This window comes from Leopardus geoffroyi, chromosome A1, assembly GCF_018350155.1.
Source record: "Leopardus geoffroyi isolate Oge1 chromosome A1, O.geoffroyi_Oge1_pat1.0, whole genome shotgun sequence".
Taxonomy (NCBI): domain Eukaryota; kingdom Metazoa; phylum Chordata; class Mammalia; order Carnivora; family Felidae; genus Leopardus; species Leopardus geoffroyi.
In genome coordinates, this window is record NC_059326.1 from 239,587,811 (window position 1) to 239,611,951 (window position 24,141).

Consider the following 24,141-nt stretch of genomic DNA (forward strand, 5'->3'; position numbering starts at 1 on the left):
GGGGACAGTTCTCACAGAGTAGGGGGAATGGGGGTGTCTCCCCAGAACTGGGGGATGGTTCTCACAGAGTGGGGGAATGGGGGTGTCTCTCCAGAACTCGAGGACGGTTCTCACAGAGTGGGGGAATGGGGGTGTCTCCCAAGAACTGGGGGATGGCTCTCACAGAGTGGGGGGATGGGGGGGTCTCCCCAGAACTCGAGGATGGCTCTCACAGAGTGGGGGGGATGGGGGGTCTCCCCAGAACTGGGGGACAGTTCTCACAGAGTGGGGGAATGGGGGTGTCTCTCCAGAACTTGAGGATGGCTCTCACAAAGTGGGGGAATGGGGGGGTCTCCCCAGAACTGGGGGACGGTTCTCACAGAGTGGGGGAATGGGGGTGTCTCCCCAGAACTGGGGGATGGTTCTCACAGAGTGGGGGAATGGGGGTGTCTCCCAAGAACTGGGGGATGGCTCTCACACAGTGGGGGGGATGGGGGGTCTCCCCAGAACTGGGGGACGGTTCTCACAGAGTGGGGGAATGGGGGTGTCTCTCCAGAACTCGAGGACGGTTCTCACAGAGTGGGGGAATGGGGGTGTCTCCCAAGAACTGGGGGACGGCTCCCATGAGTCGGGGGGAATGGGGGTTCTCCCAGAACCAGGATGGTGCTTCCTGCAGTGGATAGGTGTATGACCCGGGGTTGGGTGAAGGTTGGTTGAGAAGGGCTCTGTGTCTGAGTGGCGCCCCCACTTCTTGCCCTGGTCACCCCAGTCCCGCCCTCTCAGGGGCGATGTGCCTGTGTGTACATCCTGAGCGGCGTCTGGGCTCTCCTGTGCCGCCAACGATAGCCTGGCGCCCCTGCTGACTAGGACAAAGAGCGGCCAACCCTTGAGCAGGAAGCCCCACCAGCAGGGTCCCCAGGCAGGTCCTGAGCATGCCTGGCAGGCCTCTCCCAGGGAGGTCTCAGAAGAGGGTACTCACGGTTGTGGTGAACTGGCTGTGGAGCTGCTGCTGCGAGCCCCTCCTGGGGACAGCAGGGCGGGCGCTCTGGGGGCCCTCCTCAGAGAACAGCCCCGGGAGCCTGAGGCCACCGGCCCCCAACGACGTGCACTCAGTCACTGCAAAGAGGGGCTGGGTTAGGGGTGGCTGGCCCCCTTGCCTCTGCACGCAGCACTCAGGGCCCCCTGAAGCATGTAAATAGAGAGCGAGGCATGTGTTATGCACGCAGAGTTATGACGGGACAACTGTGAGGCTGGGTCACAACAGATGGGACCGTGCTGCCGGAGCAAGCGGATGCCCTTATGAGCAAGTGTCTCCTGACCCTGCTTTTCTGAAATCAGAGAAGACTGGGAGGGAGGTGCTCAGGTGACCTCTCCACCAGCAGGACGCCTCTGGCTCACATCAGTCAAAGGGGAAAAATAAAAACTGAGGCCCAAGAAGGGCCACACGGCTTAAATAAATAGGACAGGATGAGGGCTCAGCCCTAAAGGGCTGCTGGGGGCCCCAACTCTATCACCACAGGCGGAGCCACGGCCATGGCCCTGCTGCATAGGCACAACCTCCGTGTGGCCGGTGTGGGCTTTCCCACACACTTCCGCGTGGGGATCACAGGGCCATTTCTGCACAGAGCTGACGACGGCTGGGCAGAGCCCTCCCGCACAGACTCTTGCCTGAGTCTTACACCGCAGGAGAAGAGAGAGCCCCACCTCCAGACCTGGGCTTCACTGGGAGATGCACCAGCCCACGTGGGAGCTAGGGAGGGCGGCACCAGGAAACCGCAGTGGCTGTGGGCTGGCGACGTGGGCGTACCCCCAGCCACGCTCCCTGTGGGCTCGCCCAGAGCACAGGCCCGACGAAGGTGGCTGCTGCTGTTCTGAGCAGGTGCGGGGCACCTGGCACACCTGGGCACCCCCAGCAGACTTCAGGCACGATGCCTCCATCTGGGCAGACACGCCTTTGTGGTCAGCGGTGCCCTCGGAGGTGTTGTCATGGTGGCACAATGGGGGCTTGGGAGGACGTGTGTCCCAGGCAGTGTCGCCGAGGAAGGGCCTCACTGGGGCTGTGGGAAGGATTTCTGTGGAAAACCAGACACCTGAGACCCTCCACACCACGTGTGTGGTGATTCCCCACACACAGGAGACAAAAAACCAACCACCGTGGGCCCAGCCAACACACCCACCCCTCCACGCGGAGGCCGGCGCTCTCAGAATGCAGGCCTCTCCGTGCGCCGTCGGACAAGGGGGGGACCCGTGTGGGTGGCTGTGAGGCCCGACAGCATGGACACGGTCTGCACAGCACACGTGTGTCAGTCACAGAAGGCTGCTTGTGCCCCGTGCATACTCCTGGGGTCACGGGTATGCTGAGCCTCTATTTTCTCGTTAGTCTTTCTGTTCTCCTTCTCCTCTTTCTACATTCTTTTGGATTGAGCTTTCCTTAGGGTTCCATTTTATTTCCGCTGTTGGTATATTAGCTGCAAATCTTTGCTTTGTTATATTAGGGGGCATTTGGGGTTATAATGCATACCTAACGACTTCCAATCTGTCCCTGGTGGTATTACACACCTCAGCAATCATATAGAACCACACAGCTGAGAACCGCCACATCTCCATCCGTTCTATGTACACATACACCACGGCCTCGGCGTGTTAACCCCGTGTTCTCTTGACACTGTGCTGTTCAAACAGCCACTGTCTCTTACAGAGACTTAAATAGAAGAGCCCTCCTGTCTTCAGCCTTTGTCCCCCCCGTGTCACTGCCCTTCTCCTTGGAGTCTGCTGGTAAGGAACAGTTACAGCTTTTCATATGCACGAGCATGTTGTTTCGCTTTGTTTCACTATTGCTGAAAGACACATTTGTCACGCTGAACTCGATGGTTGTCAGACAATGCCAGCGCAACGTGTTGTCCGCCGTGAGAAGTCCCTCTGCACAGAACACGCCGGCTCCCCTGGCTGCTTTCAAGATGTCTGTCGTCACTGGGTTTCCACAGTTTACAACGCGCATCCTGTGTGCTTGGGGTTCAGGGGTCTTCTTGGGACCTTGGGTTTACACCCTTCATCAAGTCAGGGAAATATTCAGCCATTGTTCCCTCAGAGTTTTGTTGTCCCTCCACTTTGGGGACGCTGGTACGTGTTTGTCAGGCTGCTCGAAGTTGTCACACAGCTCACTGCTCTTTCTCCTTGATTCTCTGTGTCATCTTGGACAGTTTCTACTGCTACATCACTAACCTTTCTTCTGTCAAGTCTTACTTTCTGGCAACCCCACCCAGTGACATGTTCACCTCGGGCGTGGTGGCCGTTTATCTTGCTAAGCTTAGTCCACCCTATCTTCCCTGTTGTGACTTAATGTGGTGGACAGCAGAGACACAGGATGACGGTGTGACCACCAGGATCGGTGATTCTAACAGTCACGTCAGTTCCAGCTGACGTTGCCCGATTGATTACTGCCCTTGTTGTGGTCTGTCTCCTACATCGTTGCAGGCCTGGTACGGGACAGTGTGAGTCTACCCTGCTGGCTGCTGGATGTTTCTGTGACCCTATAAACCTCCTTGAGGTTTGCTGTAGGATGCAGTGAGGTTACCGGCAAACGTCTTCCATCCGTGACGCGCTGGCAGCTCAGCAGCAGTTTCAGTCCAACACCCTCCCCTGAGCGAGCCCTTCCAAGGACCTGCAGCCGCCCCGGGATGGGGCTGCTGCTGTCGGTGCCGTGGGAGGCTCTTTAGTCCCCCAGAGGTTCAGGCCTGGGCGGCCTCCTCAGGTGCGGTGCTGACCGGCACTCTGCTGGGCCCAGACCCTAGAGGGCTCACACTGCATGGGGCTCCCCTGGTCTGTCCTCCTGCACTGGGGGTCTGAGGCTCCCCTCACTGCACCCCTCTCAGGGCAGAAATCGGACCAATCACAGGAATGCGCGACGTCACATTCCTGCCTCTCGGGTCACTACCTGTGGTGCTGGCTGTCCTAGGTCTCAAAATCTTGATTCACATCTTTTGTCTGTTTAGGTTTTGTTTCGTCTTGTTTTTGTTTGCTTGCTTGTCTTAGATCTGTCCCCTATGACCTCATTTTGGGTGGAAGTAAAGGTTTTTGGTGTTCGTTTTTTTAACAAATTTTTCTTTATAAAGAAATATCAGAATGCGTTTGAAAACTCTTGGAAGTACATAGGGGCAAGGGAGATAAATGAGCCCGTGAACTGCCCCCCCCCCCCCCCGCCAGGACCGGCTGTCAGAGGCCGGGCCGTGCAGGCTCCAGTGCTAAGTACACTCACTCACGGAAGGCTGGCTCCCGGTCTCCTGCTCCAGCTCATCCTCCTCCTCGAAGCAGGTGCGCATGTCGTACGGCCAGGGGCAGGAGGCAGAGCTCCGCAGGGCTGGGCTGGCAGTGGCACGCAGGCCCGGTGGCCCCAGGGCAGAGGAGGACTGGCTGCCAGAGGAGGAGGTGCTGCTGTCTGAGATGGTAGAGTGTGGCCTCTTAAAGGAGGTGGCGTGGTCACAGGGGGGCACGGCTATGGGTGCTCGCGTCCATGACTCTGGAAGGGGACAGAAAGCAGGTCGGTCTGGTTTTGGCTCCAAAAGCGTAGTCCAGACTCGAGAATGAAATGGCCATCTGAAAACTGACCAGGTCCCTCTCACTGCAGTCATGTCAGGCACGAGGTGACCACCACTCATCCAGCCCACTGTGCTGGCCCTTGGGGCCCACAGTGAGCACCAGGACCTGAGTCTGAGTCGGCGGAACAGAGTGAGAGTGAGGGCTGAGGCCACATTACCTGCCCCCTTCTTGACGGCCCGATCACTTATGGCTGCATCGCTGGGCTGGATGTCCACGAACGGTTTGGTGCTCATCCCCATCGACACCATTTCCTGCATTCTGAGCTCTAAAACAGAAGCAGGTAGGACATTTTCCAAGCAGTGGCTTGGCTTTGATACCACACCTGTTGATGCTCTGCACCCAACACCATCAATCCAGACCAGGAGCATGTCGGGGCAGAAACCTAGGTGGGGTCCTGGCACATGGAGCATAGGGCCTTACAGAAGAGGTCCCTCACCTTCAGGGAGACAACAGTGTCCTATCATCCAGGAGGGCATGGTGCTTTGTCATGACATCTCTGGAATTGCCGTGGTGTGGGGACAGGGGTCTTGTTTATACACGAGTAAAGGGGAAATACGTGTTTGTGTGCTGATGGAAGGATCCAGCCACTTCCACATAAATGGTGCTGACAGAGGGGGCCTCCCAGGGGCCACCTGGGCCTAGGGCTCTCCAAGGGCCACCTGGCCCAAACGGGCCCCAAGCACCTACCCAGGTCCAACCCCCTAACCCCTGACCCCATACCCCTGGCCTGAACTTAGCCCCTAACCCCTGGCCCCAAACCTCTCCTCCAAGGCCAGACCCCTAAACACAGAGCTGGCTCTCGATAGCCCTTTTTTGCCCACCTCTGTTCCGCAGAGCCTGCCGCCACAGGATCTGCCCTATCATGTGGGTCCAGGCTGTCTTGACCTCTGCAGAGCTGGCCTGGAGAATGTAGGTGTCCTGGGATTTCCGCCGTCTGCGGAACCAGATCTCAAACCTCAAGCCACTGTCTCCGACGTTCTCCGTCATCCCAATCTCGGCTGTCTGCACCACAAGCAGTGAGTGGCAGCCGCATCAGCCACCATGGATCCAACTGACCACTCCCTGGCTGACTGACCCCAGCACTTCAGTGTTGGGAGTCTCTTCACCCAGACATCAAATGGTAGGGATGAGGCAGGCCTGGGGCCCACTGGATGAACTGGGTTCCAATCATGTGCAATGGCTCCCTCTTGGGGCCTCAGTTCCCCCACTGGAGAAAGGAAGGCCGGACTAGAAGGTTCTGTGGTTGCCACACCGGATGGGACTACAGAACCCTCTCTGACATGCTCCTTGGCATGGGCAGGTAAGGCATTGTGGTTGTGGGACCCTCTCAGGAGCTCAGAAGCTCAGTCAGGTGAGGGCCACACCTATAGACCTGCCAAAATCTGAAATGGAGTTACCGATTGAGGAGACTTTTTCCAGCCACTGAACCAGTACATGGAACTATAAAGGACAAGTGTCTCCTTGCAGTTTTTGAAGGTCTGAGGTTTTCGAAGCCCAGACACAGAATCACAGAAAACAACAGATAGCACGTGTCCCTGCTCACACCCAGCAGACCAGGACCTGACACCCAGCGGCGTCCGGTGAGAGGCAGGCGTGTTACCTTGAAGGACTGTTTGTACATGTAGGTGTCGTAGCCTCCGTCCACCTTTTTGGTCTTGCTAAACAGGATGAGGTCTTCAAAGAGGAAGACGTGCCTCAGATACTTTCTCCTTCCACAGCAGACGATAAACTCGTCCTGGCATCTCAGCTGCCCCTGCTCCTTCAGATTTACCTGCAGATGGAACCAGCCTCCCTCAGGGACAGTGGGACCTGACCTGACCCCACCTCGGCCTCCGGAGAGGGGAGAGGGGCTAGAGGTGAAATTGATCACCAATGGCCAGTGACTCAATCAATGAGTCCTATAATGAGGCCTCCATACAACCCCAAAGGACAGGCTTTGAGAGCTTACTGCTTGGTGAAGAGGTGAGACGCTCAGAGGGGGCACAGAAGCTCTGCACCCGTTTCCATGCACCTGGCCCTGCGCCTCTCTTCCGTCTGGCTGTTCCTGAGTTGTGCCCTTTACGGTACACTGGTGAGGTCATAAGTACACTGCTTCTCTGGGTTCTGACCTTTGCCACAGGAAGGGGAGCCCTTCACCTGTGGGGGTCTCATGCTATGTCCAGGCAGATGGTGTCAGCATTGAGTTGAATTATAGGACATCCAGCTGGTATCTGAGAATTGCTCGGATGTGTGGGGGGAAAACCCACACATTGTAACTGGTGCCAAACCCTCAGGGTCGGGGCTCCTGCTAGTCTGCGTGGCTGAAGAGGCAGGGCAGGACGTGGGCACATCCCTAGCCAAGTCCACGCACAGGCCAGCTCACCTTGCAGGTGCCCAGCGTTGGCAGTGGGAGGACATCCATATGGGTGGTGGCCTGGGGGCTGTGCTGCATCATGGTGGCCAGAAGGGCCTGTGCTCAGATTACTGCTCATGAAACTCTTAGTGCTGTTTTTTTTTTAATTTTTTTTTTCAACGTTTATTTATTTTTGGGACAGAGAAAGACAGAGCATGAACGGGGAAGGGGCAGAGAGAGAGGGAGACACAGAATCGGAAACAGGCTCCAGGCTCTGAGCCATCAGCCCAGAGCCTGACGCGGGGCTCGAACTCACGGACCGCGAGATCGTGACCTGGCTGAAGTCGGACGCTTAACCGACTGCGCCACCCAGGCGCCCCTCTTAGTGCTGTTTTTAAGCAGGGCACCCACATTTTCATTTTGTACTGGGAATTCTGGGGCTGTCCCTCTGAATGTCAGACAAAAGGGGCTCTGCCAGAGAAAGGGCTCCTCTTCTGCCTATGCTGGTCCCACCATGCTACTGTGGTGGGGTGGGGCATGGATGCCGGCCCTCAGCACTCCAGCAGAGAGGTTGGCAGCATGGGACGAGCCAATGTTGGCTTGCCCCAAGCCCGATGGCCCACATTTTCATGCATCCAGTTGTCCTCAAGGAGCCCTAATAAACAGATGGCCTGCCATTCACACCCTGCAGCTGCTGCTCCAGTCACCTGGACGGGAAGCCGCTCTCTGCTCCCCTCACCTGCCAGCCCCTTGAGAGTTCTCAAGCTTCGGGAGACTTCCCCAAAGGAAAGCGTATGTGTTCTGATACCAGGCCACATCTTTCCTGAACTCTTGAGAGCCCATCAGGGCCTCAGGGCACTTACATCACAGCCTCGGACCGCATCCATCGCCAACAGGTCGTTGCCATGGCGCAGCTGGAAGCGGACCACACCCTCGGCAGCCCGGAGCTCGCCCAGCTCCTGCTCCCAGGCAGGGCAGCAGCTGGCCTCCCTGGCCAGGTCCTGGAGAAGCAGTGCGTACTTGCCCATACGCTGCACGGGCTTCAGCAGGTAGGAGGCCAAGTTCATCTTGTCTCCCAGCTCCCGCTGCTTGTCCTGCAAGGGCCAGGGTGAGAGGGTCAGCCCCTGGGCCGGGTGGGGGGCGGCGCGGCTCGCGGGGTGGGGGGGCGACCTTGAAGAAGGCGTTGCCGTGGCTGCAGAGCAGAGCATCTGACCGGGGCTTGTTCTTGCTGTAAAGCGCGTACATGCCAAACTGTTCCTCCTGCAAAAGGGGAGGGCACCATGCATCTGAGTCGGGGGCTGGGGTCAGAGTCTATGCCTCTCTCCTCACCCTCCGTGTTCAGTCCCCCTGTGGGCGTGACAGAAGGAGCCTCGGTGCTGCACTACAATCTTCTAGGCTTCCCAGCCTGCAGGGCCTGCTCGGCTCGGGGCCAGAGTTCTAGAATCGGTCTTTACCATATAGGGTTTGGGGGAAGAGGGAGAGGGAGTCCTCATGAGGCTGGCCTGGGAAGGGGCATGGAGAGCCTTTGTTCATTTAATGGTCAAGAACCAAAGTTGTGTTAACCGGTAAAATTCTCACCGTTGTCAATAATATAAAACGACACAGAGTTCACCTTACGGCTAAAAGCACCTTCTTAGAAACAGCTGAATTAAAAATAGAACTATCCTACGACCCAGCAATTACACTACTAGGTGTTTATCCGAAGGAAATGGGAGTGCGGGTGCGAAGGGGCACGTGCACCCCAACGTTTATAGCACCGTTATCAACAGTAGCCAAAGTTATGGAAAGAGCCCAAATGTCACCTGACTGATGAATGGACAAAGCAGATATGGTATATATACACAATGGAATGCTACTCAGCCATCAAAAAGAATGAAACCTTGCCATTTGCAACAACGTGGATGGAACTAGATGGTATTATGCTAAGTGAAATAAGTCAGTCACAGAAAGACAGATATATGATTTCACTCATATGTGGAATTTAAGAAACACACCGGATGAACATAGGGGAAGAGAAGGAAAAATAAGATAAAAAGAGAGGGAGGCAAACCATAAGAGGCTCTTAAATACAGAGAGGTATTTTGGAGGTAGGTGGGTGGGGGATGGGTTAGATGGGCGATGGGCGTTAAGGAGGGAGCTTATTGGGATGAGCACTGGGTGTCGTATGTAAGTGACGGGTAAGCAGGGTTTATTCCTGAAGCCAAGACTACAAGGTATGCTAACTAACTTGAGCTTAAATTTTAAAACAAGATGCCACGTGGGATTTCTTTCATCCTTGGACATTTCTGTTGTGGTAATTTACATAATAGCGCTGAGGTCAGTGTCTCATCTGCCCACAACACAGATGCCACTAGGTCCCCAGTACCTAGAACACTACTTGGTAATTTGGTGAAAGCATTTTCTTTTCAGAGTGAATTAAGAATTTTGTTAAAGACGCAGATAGGGAGACATCCCATATTCATTGCTGAGAAGACACTTATCAAGGAGAGAGCAGCCTTTCTCGAGTTAACGTGCACACTCCGTGAACCTCTGTCAAAAGTCCGACTGGACTGGCTCAGAGCTCCCTGGGCTGGCCCGGGCTCCACCTGCAGGGGGACCAGGTGGGCTCCTAAGTACAGGAAGCAAGCTGATTGGGGGAGGTGCTGTTGGCCAATTACCTTAAGTGAGAAGTGGGGCTTTTGACAGAATTAGGGGTGATGATGCAGGTGAAGCCCCCAGTGTCATACGGTTTGGGGGAGCCAAGGGTGCCTTCAGGGGACACGGAGCAAAATATCCAGTATGATCAGACCCACAAGCGTCTTGTCTATTTTGGTCATCTGTTTATTGGCAGGTCTTACAGACTATTAGTGACACATTTCCTATGTCTGGTCTGCAGACAGATCCAAACGATCTGAAACGTGGGCGTCACCAGACCCAGCCTCTCCAAGGGCGACCTGGGCTGATGGCACCTCGGTCTGCCACACTGGTGTCAGCGCCCAGGAGGGAGGGACTCACGTGTCTCAGGAACCCGCGGCCCGCTGCCAAGGGGCAGGGCTGGCAGCGCTCCAGCTCTGCGAGGAAATGCTGGCGGTGGAAGTCATAGAGCTTCTCCAGGTTCCCAAAGATCATGCTGCGCTTCCCTCGAAGGTCCTGAGGCAGGTCTGTCCTTTCCATTTCTGGAAAATAGTTGTCGATGACATATCCTAAGGACCTGACGTACTCCCTCTCTGTGGAAATCATCTCGGCCATTATGTGCTGCAGTCGGCTGCTGGAAGACAGAGAAGCAGGTGGCCACTCAGCTGTGCACGGGTCACAGCTTTACTCCAGGCCTCGAGAGACCCTTCGTCCGCGCTGTTGCCGCTTCACCCAGAAACGGAATGCTCTGCAAACCCAGAGGAATAAACATGACTATTCGCGGGCAGGAGAACCTTTGTGATTAAGTTTTCTGTTCAGCAACGAATGCTGTCAAGTGTGCTCTGTTCCCTGGAGCTGCTCCTTTGACGTGACGAATGAGATGAGAAAAACGGGCAGGGACGTGATTAGAAACAAACTGGTTGCACGAAACATTTCTGTATTATTGATCACGGCCTTTTGGGACAAAAGATCCTTTCGGAAAGTGAAAAGGAGAGATTCCCAGGCCCCCTAACTCCAACCCAGATTTGTGAGGTTTCTCATTCACAGATGGCTTGATTCTGGCACCCTCTGCACGGAGAGCTCTGGGAGTAGGGAGATCTGAACACTGCATAGAAGGCTGTGGTGAGGATTCATGAGAAGAGGGTTTCTGATGCACCCGGACTGCTAACCTACCAGAAGGGATTTCTGAAAACTCAGCTTTATGCTGTAGAGACGTCTGACCCAGAGGCCGAGGAGAAGCTGCTGGAGTAGAAGATGCAGAGCAGGCGGGCCCAGGACAGAGCAAAGGAGGGCAGCAGTGGGGAGGCTGTCTCTTCCCTGCCATGCAGAGGGTTCCCTGGGCTCCTGCTGGTGTGGTCCAAGCAGGGGCCATGTCGCTGCTGCACACAGCACTTCTGGAGGCACCGAGAAGAGCTGGCGAACTGGGAGCCCCACCCTGCTAGTAATGAGGCACAAAAGTCTTACCCCTGTTTGACAGCATTCTGCCAGCAACCTCCCTACATTACTCAATCTCGATAATACTAATGGGGGCTGGTAGATCTTTTTTTGCCATTACTTGTATTTACTTGTTGTTTTTTTTAAAATGGAAAACAATGAAAAGCAACCAATGATAGGAAAGACACCTGTGGTCAGAAATGCTGCCGAATGCACCCCATTTGCAGCTGGCGTGCTTGTTCCTTATCACACTCACATCACAGATTTACAAATACCTATCGTTTCTCAGGGGGCAGCACGTGCTGGCTGCTTGGGAGCACGCAGACCTCGTGGTACTGCTGGGACACGTGGCCTGGAGGTGCCCCCAGCCAACCCAAGGCCCCAGTACCCACAGCACACCACCTGTCAACATTTGCCCAGTATAAGCACCCTTAAATACTCAGAAACAAAACTAGGACGGTCTGGGGGTTTGGAACAAGTTAATTGGAAATTGACTCTCTAGGAAATAATGGTTAGAAAGATGTGGGGAAACGGACCAAGTGACAGGAACTGTGTCTGGACAACTGGCAGAAGGGCCAGGGTTTCATGGGAGATAGGGTTAAATGTTCTCTCCTGCCCGAGGAGGAAGTGCTCCGTCTCTGGTGTGCCGCGGAATCTGCTACCGAACCTTGGGTCGGTGGGTCCGCGGATCATGTAAGGTGGAAGAGGGTACCTGTCCCCAGGGGCAGAGGCAGGATGGCTTCCCAAACCTGTTCCCTCCAGACCGAGGACGTCCACTGCAGGTGACCAGGGGGGCTCTCAGCGAGTGGAGGGCATTCCGTGCCTCTGAAAGCTTTCAGATGAGCTCAGGGGAGGTGGACAGTGGTTCTTCCTGGAGCCGTCCCGGGGATTCCAACCCCCAGGGAAACCCACCTCGTGTGCTCCCAAATGAAACCTTCCTGTTCCACCTAAGGTTCCTCCCTGAACTAGGTGCACTGTAACCGCCCGGAGTCTGAAACACAGACGTGTGTTTCAGGAGAGTGTTTGGTGATCGTCTCAGGTCGGAGGTGTTCTCTGTATGAGGAGGAGACACGTCCACCAACCAAATGAGCAAGGAAGGCTAGGACAGCCCACCTGTGGCCCACCCTGCTCACTATAAAAACGGACTAAGAACCCAAGGGGCAGGCCGTGGTGCCAGGTGAGAGTCACTACCTGTCCTTAGCATGGGGCACAGTTCTTGCCCACGTTTTAATCCTACCGTGAATAACAAGTATGTTTTTACAAATATCTTCTTAAACATTTAACAAGTTAACACAGACATCTCCATTTGGGCAATGGATAAAAGCACACACATACTTCTCACCTCAACGCTGAAAGGCTTTTTTTTTTTTTTTTAAAGTAATTCTTAAGGTAATTTCTTCATATTGTAGGTGTGATTTGCTTATTGTGATTTTCTATAATTGGCCTCAAATGATGAGAGCGGGTGGGCTACGAAATAGGAAGCAGTTTTCAATGACCGTTCTGAACACAGGAGGTAAAAAACATCTTGCCTAAAATCGAACACAAGTGTGCTGCCTGGACAGGACAAGATGGGCCTGGAGAGATGTTTGTGGATTTACTATTTTGTGAAGGTGCATTTAGTGGCTTCGGCTCTCTGGCACCCCACTGACCGCGAGGCCCAAAGGCTGGAGGACGTTCACCTCACCTTCCTGCTTGCCTCCTCCTGTCCTCCTCGGATGGGTGGATCCTGGAGGGAGAGGACAGACTCCGGGTCCGAGCACCCAGGGGGCTCTCGGCATGTGGCCTCGGTGGGGGCTGCTTCTCTGAGGCCACAGTGCTGGTCACCTCCAGGCCCCTGATGAAAACCCCAGTGTGGCCTGGCCAGGGGGAGTCCCGGGGGCCACTGTCAAGCTGTGGAATCTCAAAGCTTTGTGTTTTCCTCATAATTTTCTTCAGGGGATATTTCTTGGGGTGGGTTGTGGGTGTCTGGATGGGCTCGGAGGAGCAGGCAGGGCTGTTGTCTGGGGCCGGGCGCTCACCCTCCTGCCTGCAGAGAGCGGCTTGTTCAGGGAGGCCGGGCAGCAGCTGGGCACGCTCCCCAGTGTGGCCCTCCGGATCAGTGTGGGGGATCCAAGAAGGCTCACAGTGCCTCCCCTCAGCCCCCTGGGGAAGCTCGTACTGCAGGGGGCTCGGGCTCAGAGGTGGGGCCCCAGGGTCGGGGGGAGCCCCAGAAAGGGCCCCTTGGAAGCAGAGTCGAGTCTGCTGGCTCTGCAGCCACAAGCTGTGCCATTGCGGCAGTGCCCGCCAGCTGCCCAGGCCTGCCTCCACCGTGCTCGCCCCGGGGAAACTCCACGCAGTCAGCTCTGTGGCCTCCTGGTGACAGCTCTTCGGATACTCAGTGACCGGCTCGGGACCCAGGTGTTCCAGACACTGCAGCATCCACCCATCCACCTACACAGCAAAGAGGGTGCTGGTCAGGGCAGTGGAGCACCGTCGGCCCCACCCAAACTCATGTAGCTGATGAGCAGCTCAGGTGAACCCAGGTCATGCTCCTTCTGCTCTCCAGGTTCTCCATATCAAGCACCAGGGAGAGCCAGATGGCCAGCACAAGAGGAAGACCTCTCTGCCCACAGAGGCAGCTGCTAGCCAGACTCGGCCCAAGAGTAGGCAAGATGATTTTGTGCATGAGCTCAAAGGGGTCTGAATCCTCCACAGTCCCCAAGAGCAGCAGGCGGGGTTGTCCCAGGGCCCCGGGATGCCAGGGCTGGACAGACCATGAAATCAGCGATTCCACACTTCTGACGGGTGTGAGAGGCCGTGGCAGTGGGAGGGACAAAGTTCCTACCCCTGCCCTGGCCTTCCCTGACCACTTGGATCCCACTCAAGGAGCTGTGCTCCTGAGGGCTCTGGCCCCGGCAGCCCTAACAGCCAGGCAATTCTGGGGTGCTGGTGAATTTTCAGCCATGGGCTGTGTTGCAGTGACTGTTTGGGGGTCTCTGGCAATAAGTAGACTTTTATAGCTGAGCCGGTAAGTGGAGAAAAGTTCACATGTTCGTTCTGCCTCTCTGCCTGGTACAATAAATAAACTCCTCACATGGTGGTTGAGAGCCTGGGGTGCAGTGCTGGGGCATGCTGGCCAGCTGTCTCAGAGCTTGACCCACTCAGGCCTGCAGGGGACGGTGCTCACTAAATGTCCACAGCACATGCAGATTCCCTGGAGGTGATTCCGCTGGGCTTCTCACGGCCTCATAGAAGTCAGAGAGGTGGGCCCCCCGGCCAGCTCCCCCTCCCTCTGCTCAGCCCAGCTGGACACGGTGCGCAGCCACCTTCTCAAGTCCAGGGTCACTTTCCCTGTGCCTTGGGAGCTGTTCTCTACCAGCTGCAATATTTCTGACAATACTGCAGTCGTCCAAGGAGCAAACTACCAGCATGAGCCTGGTGCTTACTCTGCTTTTGTGTGTGTGTCCTCTGTTGTGTGCATGCCATCAGCCTGTTGTGGAAGGTCTAGTACCCCCACCGCTGCTGCGTCTTCTCAAGACAGAGCAGCTCCACGAGGCCAGGAATTTCTCTCCTTTTTCAAACCACAATTTGATCTATGTAGGAAAAACAAGGCTTTATTTTTAACCATGTGAAGGAGTCCAGCTCTGTGATCGTGGGGACACAGGAAGCAGCAGATGCCACTCAGGCACTGGCTCACCTGGTTCCGACAGCCCGCACACCCCATCCTGATGCACACAAGCGGTGCACCTTGAATAAATCAGAAGCAGCTGCATAGCAACGGAGGCCACGCCACAAGATCTGTGACCCCTGCTTTTACACACACGCTCCCTTCAGTCTGTGGATGGGAATCGACATGCTCTGGTTGAAGAGGGTTGACCACAAGTCTCCATGGCTCAGATTTGTAACTTTTTCATGGTTTATAAATGGAAATTAAGATCCACTGAAAAATAGATCCAGGGGTGCCTGAGTGGCTCAGTCAGTTAAGCGCCGTCTCAGGCGCAGGTCATGATCTCATGGTCTGTGCTGACAGCTCAGAGCCTGGAGCCTGCTTCCGATTCTATGTTTCCCTCCCTCTCTCTCTGCCCCTCCCCTGCTCATACTCTGTCTCTCTTTCTCTCTCAAAAATAAACATTAAAAAAAGAAAAAGGAAATGTTCTTTTAAAAAAAAGAAAGAAAAAAAGATCCAGAACTTTCCATTTTTAAACTTGTTACTATGCAAAAAACAGAAATCTTTTTTAAAAGAGAAAGAAAGATAAAAGGATCCAGAACTTTCCATCTTTAAACTTGTTACTATGCAAAAAAAAAAAAAAAAAAAAAAAATCTTCTTTAAAAAAAAGAAAGAAAGAAAAATGAATCCAGAACTTTCGGTTTTGAAACTTGTTACTATGCTAACCATACCCTAGAATCCTCTTCAGGCTGGTGGCAGTAGGACCCTGAGGGGCTGCCTGTGGGAGCCGGAGGGGCTGACGGTGGCCCTGCCTGCACCCCGTGGCAAGCATCCCGTGGCAAGATCACTCATGAACAGTGAACACGTTGGGGGTTAAGACTTTATTTTCATGCATGTTCTCATTAGATAGCAATGCCAAGGACACCTGGTTGTTAGGGGCCCAAGAAGAGGTTTTCACCAACGTGGTGATGGGCTGGATCCAAGGCCACATAACCGTACTTAGTGACACTGATGCACATGCAGAGCAGAGAGATCAGCACACGCTCTTTGTGGACAGAGTCATACAGAAAAATGTCCAATCTGGGTTCTTACAAACACAAGCAGCATGAGAGCCCCTGGGCAGAAGAGTGGGAAATGATCAATGGAGCGGAGGCCCCTCAGGGACGGGATCCCACCTCCAACCTCATGAAAAATATTCTGGTTGGATGGAAGACGTAATTGGGAAAATTCAAACTATGAAAGTCTTATGATGGACTATATTAGTCATTCTGTGACCTTAAGGTAGCAAAAGCCATTTCAATCACAAGCAAAGTTGAGGGACAATGACAAGCTGGGGAACACATTTGCCACATAATCGGAGGCTCAGTGTGAGTAATATGCCTAGTAGTAAAACTTCTGACCTGCAGGAATTGGCCAGTGCAGGGAAAAGCCATTTGTTAGAGAATAAGTAAAAATAACAATAAACAGATGAAGAAAGAGTTCACCTCTAGCATAAAAAACCCAAATGCAAACAAGGAGGAGGTACTTCTTTTCACTTCAGTGAGGAAGGGGTGCTCCAGGCTGCTGCTGAGAATCTAAATTGGGCAGGCTGTTTGCAGGACCATTTGGCAAACGTGTACAAACCTCAGACACTGTGGGCCCTGACCCAGCCGTCTCAAGCCTAGGAACCTGTCCACAGCAAACGATCACGAAGTGTGAAAATGCAGTCACTGATGTGTATAAGAGGAGAGCCGGAGCCACGGGAGGCCTCCACATGCCACTGTGCTTGCTGGGGGTTCAGCCTGGGGATGCCCTGCCAGTGGCCATCCCCCCAACCCTAACTGCCCCAAAGGGACACATGGGCCTCCAGCCATTCTTGGCCTTGCCTTACACTGACCGCTGGCTGTGCGTGGGCTCCTGTGTCACACTCACTTAATGGAAAGAGTGGTTGATAAAAGCATAAGGATTTAAGCAAGAATGTGTGCAGGCTTCTGAAAAGCTTTCACATGCATACGTACATGGAGAAAAGTCCGGATTGTAACACACTGCACGTTAACATCGGTTATTTCAGGTGCAGGGTTTCAAAATGTTTTTCTCTCTTGGTTCCTCTGACTGAAAGCACTTACCTGCCCTTGTCCCTCCTGGAGCACCCTCGCTTCCCGTAGCCTCTCCAGCTCCTGCAGACACCTGTTGGAGGCAAGGACCACCTTGTGGACCTCTTCGTCTACTTGATCGTACAGCCTGGAGGCAACCTCGATGGCGTCCCTGGAAGACAGAGTGTCAGAGAGCAACCCGCGACCACTAGTTGTTCACAGGCAATCACCCAGCGAACGTGCTGTTGGCGACAACCTACAGCTGTGCTGACAGCTCAGAGCCTGGAGCCTGCTTCAGAATCTGTGTCCTCCTCGCTCCCTGCCCCTCCTCCACTTGTGTTCTGTCTCTCTCTGTCTCTCAAAAATACATAAACATTAAAAAAAAGAAATCTTTAAAAAAAAAAGAAAAATGGATCCAGAATTTTCAGTTTTGAAACTTGTTACTATGCTAAACATACCCCAAGTTAAAGAGTCACAACCACCCTCTTTGCATCCCTCACATCTGACACAAACAGAATGCCCCAAGGAGGTCCACAGCCACAGCAGGAACAGGAACGAGCCCAGGAGCCACGAGTGCAGGTGCCTCCGAGGTGGTAGGGGTAGGGAAAAGTGAGCGAGTGGCACCCCAGGACGGAGTCAGAGAAGCATCCGGTCAGGACTTCTGACTGCTGAATCCCTGAATCCCATTACGATGAGTTTTGCCCTCCACTTAAGCATTCCAAGGAACCTGCTACTTTTCCCTTAGAGGATACAAGTGTAGACAGGCTCCCGTCCGAAGAGTGCCCGCCAGAAGGAAGGAAGTTTGAACAGCTGGGAGACGCTGCGTGTGACAGGGACAGGCGTCACCCCTGGGACGCGCTGCCCCAGCATGACACTCACCGGCAGTCTTGGCCGGCACTGTGCTGCTCCCTCCTCAGCCGCGCCAGCACAGTGCCACCCTCCAAGCGGAGGGCGACCAGCAGTGCGTCCTCCAGCACACATTTCATTGTCTCCTTGTGCTGGCTGATTAGGTCTGTGACCTCCTGCACGGGGTGGGAGAAGCATACATAGAACCGCCTCCTCCACTAGGAGTGTTGGAGTGTGACCCGCACTCCCGTGTTTATCAGTCAAGCTGAAAGCAGGGCGGGCTGGCCGTGCCCACACTTGACACCGGCCCCAGCAGGAAGGCAGCGGAGTCCCAGATGCTCTCACCCAAGGATGGGTGAAACTTGGGGCAGGAGAAAGGAGGGAAGCTTGAAACTTGGCAGCAGGAGAGCCTGGCATTTGGACAGCAATGCACAGACCTCACCCACACACCCTGGAAACCCCAAGGCATCTCAGCCCCAGGTGTCTGGGCTGTTGAGGTCCTTCTGGACAGTCCACTTCTGTGTCCCAGTAGCAATCACTCAGGTCTCGGTGGCACACCAACAAATATAGTGGTGTTGTTTCCCTTCTGGGCATGGTGGGATTTTTTTGGTCACAATGGGGAGGAAGTGGGTTTTTTGGAAGTCTTTTGCTAAGTGAAAGGGATTTACAAATCAAAAAGGGTTTGAAAATCTCTGCTAAGAATGGTGGATTTGGCTAAGCCTCTATGTTCCCACCTGCCTACCTGTGAAATAAAATAAAATAATAAAAAAAAATAAAATAAAATAAAATAAAATAAAATAAAATAAAACAAAATACATGAGAACCTACCTGTGCTGTGCTTAGAGTCCTGTGGGTGTTTAGGGATCGGACTGAATTTTGCAGGAAAACAATGGCATCCTCACAGTTTGTGGTAAAGGGCTCCAGCTTCTACCGTGGCGGTAGAGGTAAGAGACGATAATACAGTTAGTGCCCACAGATGCACCAGGGTGCAGCACCCTCCCCACCCAGGGTTGGACTTCAGTGGCACTCCCAAGCCTGCCACAGTGTGGCTGTCCAACAGCCTGTGAATGGCAGCTGTGACAGGCGTGACACTCAGGGTGGGGACACCTGCTTCAGGTGTGAGTGAAAATATCTGCATGAGGAGAAGTCCTAGGATACTGGCAGGTACAGTGGCTGTAAGTTGCACCTTACCCTACGGAAGCAGATCCAGTCACTGTGGCTGTAGGGGAAGGAGCCATCGAGGTCTGCGGTCAGCTGGGAGCTGTCAACAAGTTTGTGCAAGGCCTTCAGGGAGCCCACCACCTCACACTGCCAAGGAGAAGTGTTTATTGGTTATGGCCACAGAGGCATCCATCGGAAAGACCACTGCGATGGCTCACTCCTGGGAGAACTACCACCAAGAGGGCTGAGAGGCAGGTTTAGGATCCAGTGACTCTACCTTGCTGGTGGCATTAATGGGCTGCATGTGGTTGGGCATAGGAATGAAGGTGTGCAGAATGAAAGGAAACAGCAGAAAAGAGAGTGATAGAAAGCTTCCAACTAAGACCAAAAAATGGAAAAATCGAAAAGAAAGAGAGGGCAAGATAACAGGGGAGATGGGAATGGGCAAGAGGAGGAAGGGATGGTGAGGAATCAGAGATGCGTCACTCTGAGAGGGCAGAGTTGGCCCTTCCCAGATGACTCCAGACAAAGTATAAGAACCACTGGAAAGCTCCGGAGGGTGAACAAAGCCAGACTTAGTGAGCAAGGCAACTGAAACGTGGATGAAGGGATCAGTGTGAGGTGAGCTCCCTGTTTGCATGGCTCTGGCCTGAAGGTGGGATGTCAACACATTGAGACTGGATTGACAAAGGCTCTGATAAAAAACAGGCATCTTTCTGGCCAGAAGATCCAGAAAATAGAGCTAGGGAGGAATGTGGACATTGAGTCCCACAAGGTGGAAAGCCAGGGAAAGGGAGCTCCAGTCATATGTAAACCCTACCCAGGACTCTGGCTGACCCTGAACCAAGTATGCATGGGAAAGACTCTGGGCAGCTGAAGGCAAAAAGAAATGAGCTGGACCTACACAGAGGGCAGTTTGCAGTTCAAGTGCAACCAAGTTAACAGCATGCTAAAGGTTTGTAATAGAATCTAGAGTCAGTATATTGAACAATACTCAATAGAATATTCACATGTCCAGAATACAACACAAAATTACTGGACGTATGAAGAAGCAGAAAAAATGTGACTTGTTCTCAAGGGCGATGACAATCCACAGAGGTCAACTCAGAAAAGACCTGGATGTTAGAATTATTAAAGAAGGACTTTAAAGTAGCAATTATGACTATGCTCAATGGTATAAAGGAAAAATGCTTGCAATTAATGAGAGGATAGGAAATCTTAGCAGAGACAGAGAAAATGTATTTTAAAACCTACCAGAAATTTTATAGCTGAAAAATACAATATCTGAACTAAAAATTCATTGGATGGGCTTAAGAGCTGAATGGAGGTGAATAGAGTATGGAGTTAGTGACCTTGAAGACAGATCAACAGAAACGATCTGATCTGAAGAAGAGAGAGAAAAAAATTGGGGGAAAAAAAGATTCTCAAGAACCTATGGGGCAATATCAGTATGTGTAATTGAAATCCTAGACCAAGAGAAGAGAATGAGGCAGAAAAAACATTTCAAGAAATAATGAATGAAAACTTCCTAAATTTGGTGATAGACATAAATTTAAAAATTCAAGTTTACCCAACCTAACAGGGTAAATATGAAGAAAACCATGCCTAATCACATTATAGTCAATTTTCTGAAAAGAAAGAGAAAATCTTGGAAGTAACCAAAGGAAAATGACACATACTCTATAGATGAACAATTATTTGAATTCCAACAAACTTTTCATCAGAAACTATGGAGGCCGGAAGACAACAGAACGACACCTGTAAAGTGCTGGAAAAACAAAAAACTACTGTCGGGCCAGAATCCCATAACTAGCAAAAAACCCTTCAAGGCATAATAAAGAGTTTTTAGATAAAAGAGAAAGAAGCAAGAAGAAAGAGGAGGGAAAACAAATGAGGTGGATAAGAAAAAATTAGATTTTCACAAGTTTTCTGATATTTTGCTCTGTACGGCTCCTGCAAATAATTAGGGAATCACAGATGGGTTTTCAGGCTCTTATATGGATGCAGTCACAACTTACATGAAGCTTCCCATTTGTTTTATCTCATGTAGGTACTGTAATATTTACTTGTATGCATCACTCAGAGTCATATTTAATGCTGAGGGTCTGAAACTATTACCTGAATTATTCCATCCTTGTCAGGCCTAAATGCTGATTCTTTATTCATCAAGAACACAATACTATGAATTATGGGAGGAGCTGTGTTCTGAAATAAGAAAGAAATACTGATTAGCTTTGTAATTTTTTACTTCATTGAGCTTATAGAGTTGTCTAGGTTAGGTGGGTACTATTTCTTCCTTGGTACCTAGAATGCATAATATGTAATTGTGCCTTAAATGTAAGTTACTTGCTCTTATGAATTTTTAATGTAATCAAGTTTATTGGTTGTAATTTACATATAATAAAATTCACCCTTTTAATGTAGAGTTCTCTGAATTTTGATATAACTTATAGTCACGTAACTACCACCACAGTCAAGATACACAACAGTTTAGCGTCCCCCAAATTACCTTATCTCCTTTGTTGAGCCCACCGACCTCTGGCAGCTACTGATCTGTTTTCTATCTCAATAAGTTTGTCTTTTTAGGATATCAAATACGTAGATTCATATAGTATTGACTTCTTTCACTTACCACAATGCATCTGAGATGCATCCATGCTGTAGATGTCAGTAGTTCATTTCTTTCTACCGCGTAGTAGTATTCCATAGCATGCATTCACCCATTCACCAGCTGGAGGACATGTGGGTTATTTCCAGTTTGTGGCAATCATAAATAAAGCTACTATAAACTCCATGTGAACGTGAGTTTTCATTCCTCTTGGTAAATATCTAGCAGTAGGATTGTTGGGTCATATGATAAATGCATGTCTAACTTCTGAAGAAACCAGAGTGCCTGTGCCATTTTGCATTTCCATGAGCAATGCCAAGCCCTTGCTATTGCCAAGTTTTGGTGTGTGTGTGTGTGTGTGTGTGTGTGTGTGTGTGTGTGTGTGTGTTACCTCATTCTGGTTTTAAGTTGCATTTCTCCAATGACTGCTGATGTCGAACACATTTGTATGTGCTTATTTCCCATTCATATGTCTTCTTTGGTGAAGTGTGTTCAAATCTTTGCCTTTATTTCGTTGGGTTGTTTGTCTTATTACTGGGTTTGGAGATTTTGTGTATTCCAGATATATACAGATCAGAACTTTATCAGATCTGTTTTGCATTTTCTCCTGCCTCGCGGCTTGCATTTTCATTTTAGTAATGGTGACTTTTGAGGAAAAGTTTTCCATTTTGATGAAGTCCAACGTATCCTGTTTTTCTTTTAGGATCACGGTGTTGTCGTAGCTAAGAAATCTTTACCTGACCAAGGACACGAAGATTTTCTCCTGTTTCCTTCTGATGCTTTTGTAGTCTTAGATTGTACATGAAGATCTATGAGCCACGTGTAATTTTTTATATTGTATGAGGTATGTGTTGAGGATTTTTGCTTCTTTTGCGTAGAGATGTCCAATTGTTCCAACCTTACTTGTTTTTTTTTTTTTTTGATGCGTTTATGACTTTAAACAAACCTTTTCCGTTTCTGTTTGCTAGATTGTATTGAGGCCAGATTGTTCAGCAATGAAATTCTTTTATGTACATAGTGCTCCTTCACTCATATTCCCCAAAGCTTTACTTTTTAATAGTTTCTCATAGTGATAAACAGAGTTTACACTTTTTGTAATCTCCAATTTTGATCCGCTATTTTGACTGGATAGGCCTCAGAAATTACTGATATTTTTTATTTGTATCAAATTCATCTTATATATTTACATTTTTATGTGACTTCTTGTGGATGACATTCCATAAATATTTGTTGAGTGAATAAGCCATAGAAAAACCCATAGAAAAATATTCTTGCTTTTTTATTTCATGGTCATATTCTATTTCTCTCACGCAGTTTAGCTACAATTTTCAGTTATAAGGAATTAAAACTACAAGCAGTTTTGCAAAGTGTTTTATATTTCTCATATATAACTCCTTGAGTGAATTTTTACTATTAGGATTTGTTGCTATTGCCAAGAAGTGAGAATACAATTAGTGCCTTAGGACAATTGTCGGTATCAGTTTGCAGAAGTTGTGCTGTGGATGGGGTAGGAATCAGCAATTGTTAGCATTTTCTTCCACCAAGAAAAGAAGAAATCATTAGTTACTTTTTGAAATGGAAAGCTTCTTATGGTATTTGAACTTTAATAATTAAAAAAAAGCTGAAGTATAGTTTCTTGAGGTAGTTTCTGTGAGAAAATTTAACTACTTCTGTATATAACTCAGAAATGAAATTGAAAATGGAAGCATAACCCTCAAACTCGAGCTCATGTTCATGCCTCTCACTCGGAGAACAAACCCTGCTGTTGTTGAGCCAAAGCCAGGGGGCTGGGAGGCCGACACCTGCCACAACGGGAAGCCTCCAGGCCTCAGGGCAGTCCAAATGCCAGCATCCAGACAACGGAAGAGAAGTTGATTTCCTGAAGTTCCTTACAAGATTTGCTTCTGATAAAAAGTTACAGATGCAGCAGAAGTTTCTCCAGGTTCTGCTTTGGGAGAACTGCGGGGGGAGGGGGCCATCTTACTTGGGGCTCATTGTCCCGCCGTGGGACCCAAGTGGCACAGGACTTCGGGGAAGTCTGAACAAACAGAAATGTCGGGCAGGGGTGTGTTTACAAAGATAAAAGGTAAGCGGTTCTGGTCGACAGCTGAAGGGCTCTAGGCCTACACGTGGGCCCTGCCTGGGTCTCACGCACAGCAGAACAAGCGGACGCTAAGCCTGTGCATCGGCAGGGAGGGCTCAGCCATCTCTGAGACGAGACACTTAAGTTGCAAGTTTTTATCGGGTGCCAAAGCAGCAGAACCGCCACAGTCCTGACTTCAGGAAATGCCCGCAGACACTGCAGACTTGCGTCAGCATCTTCCTGGTCACGCAGCCCCGCTCTGCTCCAGGTCCCACACGCATCATGCATATGACACAGCACGGCGAGGCGGCTGCGTGTGCAGCGTTCTTCCTAGGACTCAAGTAACCTCTCACAAGGCCAGTGCCATGCTGGACGCACCCCAGGGACATCCTGCAGGAGCGGAGATGGTGATACTGATCCCTCCGTACCAGCCCCACCCTGGGCACAGGGCCTCACTGTGCACCTGCCCGGGTGTGTGCCCACGATCCTGCCCTGGAATCTGTACCTCGTCTCTCAATACCGGTCCGGGAATGACAAGGCGCTATCAGAGTTCCCTGAGTCCCTTGCTGTGAAAGGTGCCCCAGCACAGCCCCCGCCGGCCTCACAGGGCTCTGGCCACAGGGTTCAGACTCGCCCCGCAGGTGCCCCCCTCTGCCCCCCACCCCCCGGCCCCGGCCGGCGAAGAGCCAGAGGCTCCATCACCACCAGCTGGCCTGGGAGGGTGTTGTCCTGGGCCTGGCGGCAAGTTGCTGCTGGATTCCAGGCTTCCCC

The 24,141-nt window shown here is 51.6% G+C and overlaps 1 protein-coding gene across 6 annotated transcripts in view; it reads right to left on the minus strand.

The window, feature by feature from the left end:
• Window positions 1-24,141, minus strand: part of PLEKHG4B (pleckstrin homology and RhoGEF domain containing G4B) — an 85,828-nt gene that overhangs the window by 2,915 nt on the left and 58,772 nt on the right. For 2 of the 6 annotated variants that reach the window (XM_045443673.1, XM_045443663.1), the window contains exons 7-20: window positions 20,798-20,884; window positions 18,710-18,826; window positions 18,347-18,445; window positions 17,552-17,694; window positions 16,706-16,844; window positions 12,639-13,384; window positions 9,902-10,154; window positions 8,078-8,167; window positions 7,771-8,001; window positions 6,176-6,346; window positions 5,397-5,577; window positions 4,733-4,840; window positions 4,235-4,495; window positions 959-1,095 (exon numbers count right to left, since the gene is read on the minus strand). In XM_045443673.1, the coding sequence (XP_045299629.1) occupies window positions 959-1,095; window positions 4,235-4,495; window positions 4,733-4,840; window positions 5,397-5,577; window positions 6,176-6,346; window positions 7,771-8,001; window positions 8,078-8,167; window positions 9,902-10,154; window positions 12,639-13,384; window positions 16,706-16,844; window positions 17,552-17,694; window positions 18,347-18,445; window positions 18,710-18,826; window positions 20,798-20,884 (2,763 nt within the window). Of the gene's footprint in view, window positions 1-323; window positions 1,096-4,234; window positions 4,496-4,732; window positions 4,841-5,396; window positions 5,578-6,175; window positions 6,347-7,770; window positions 8,002-8,077; window positions 8,168-9,901; window positions 10,155-12,638; window positions 13,385-16,705; window positions 16,845-17,551; window positions 17,695-18,346; window positions 18,446-18,709; window positions 18,827-20,797; window positions 20,885-24,141 lie in introns of those variants that run through there. The other 4 variants (XM_045443644.1, XM_045443635.1, XM_045443652.1 and 1 more) reach the window with 3 other exon arrangements.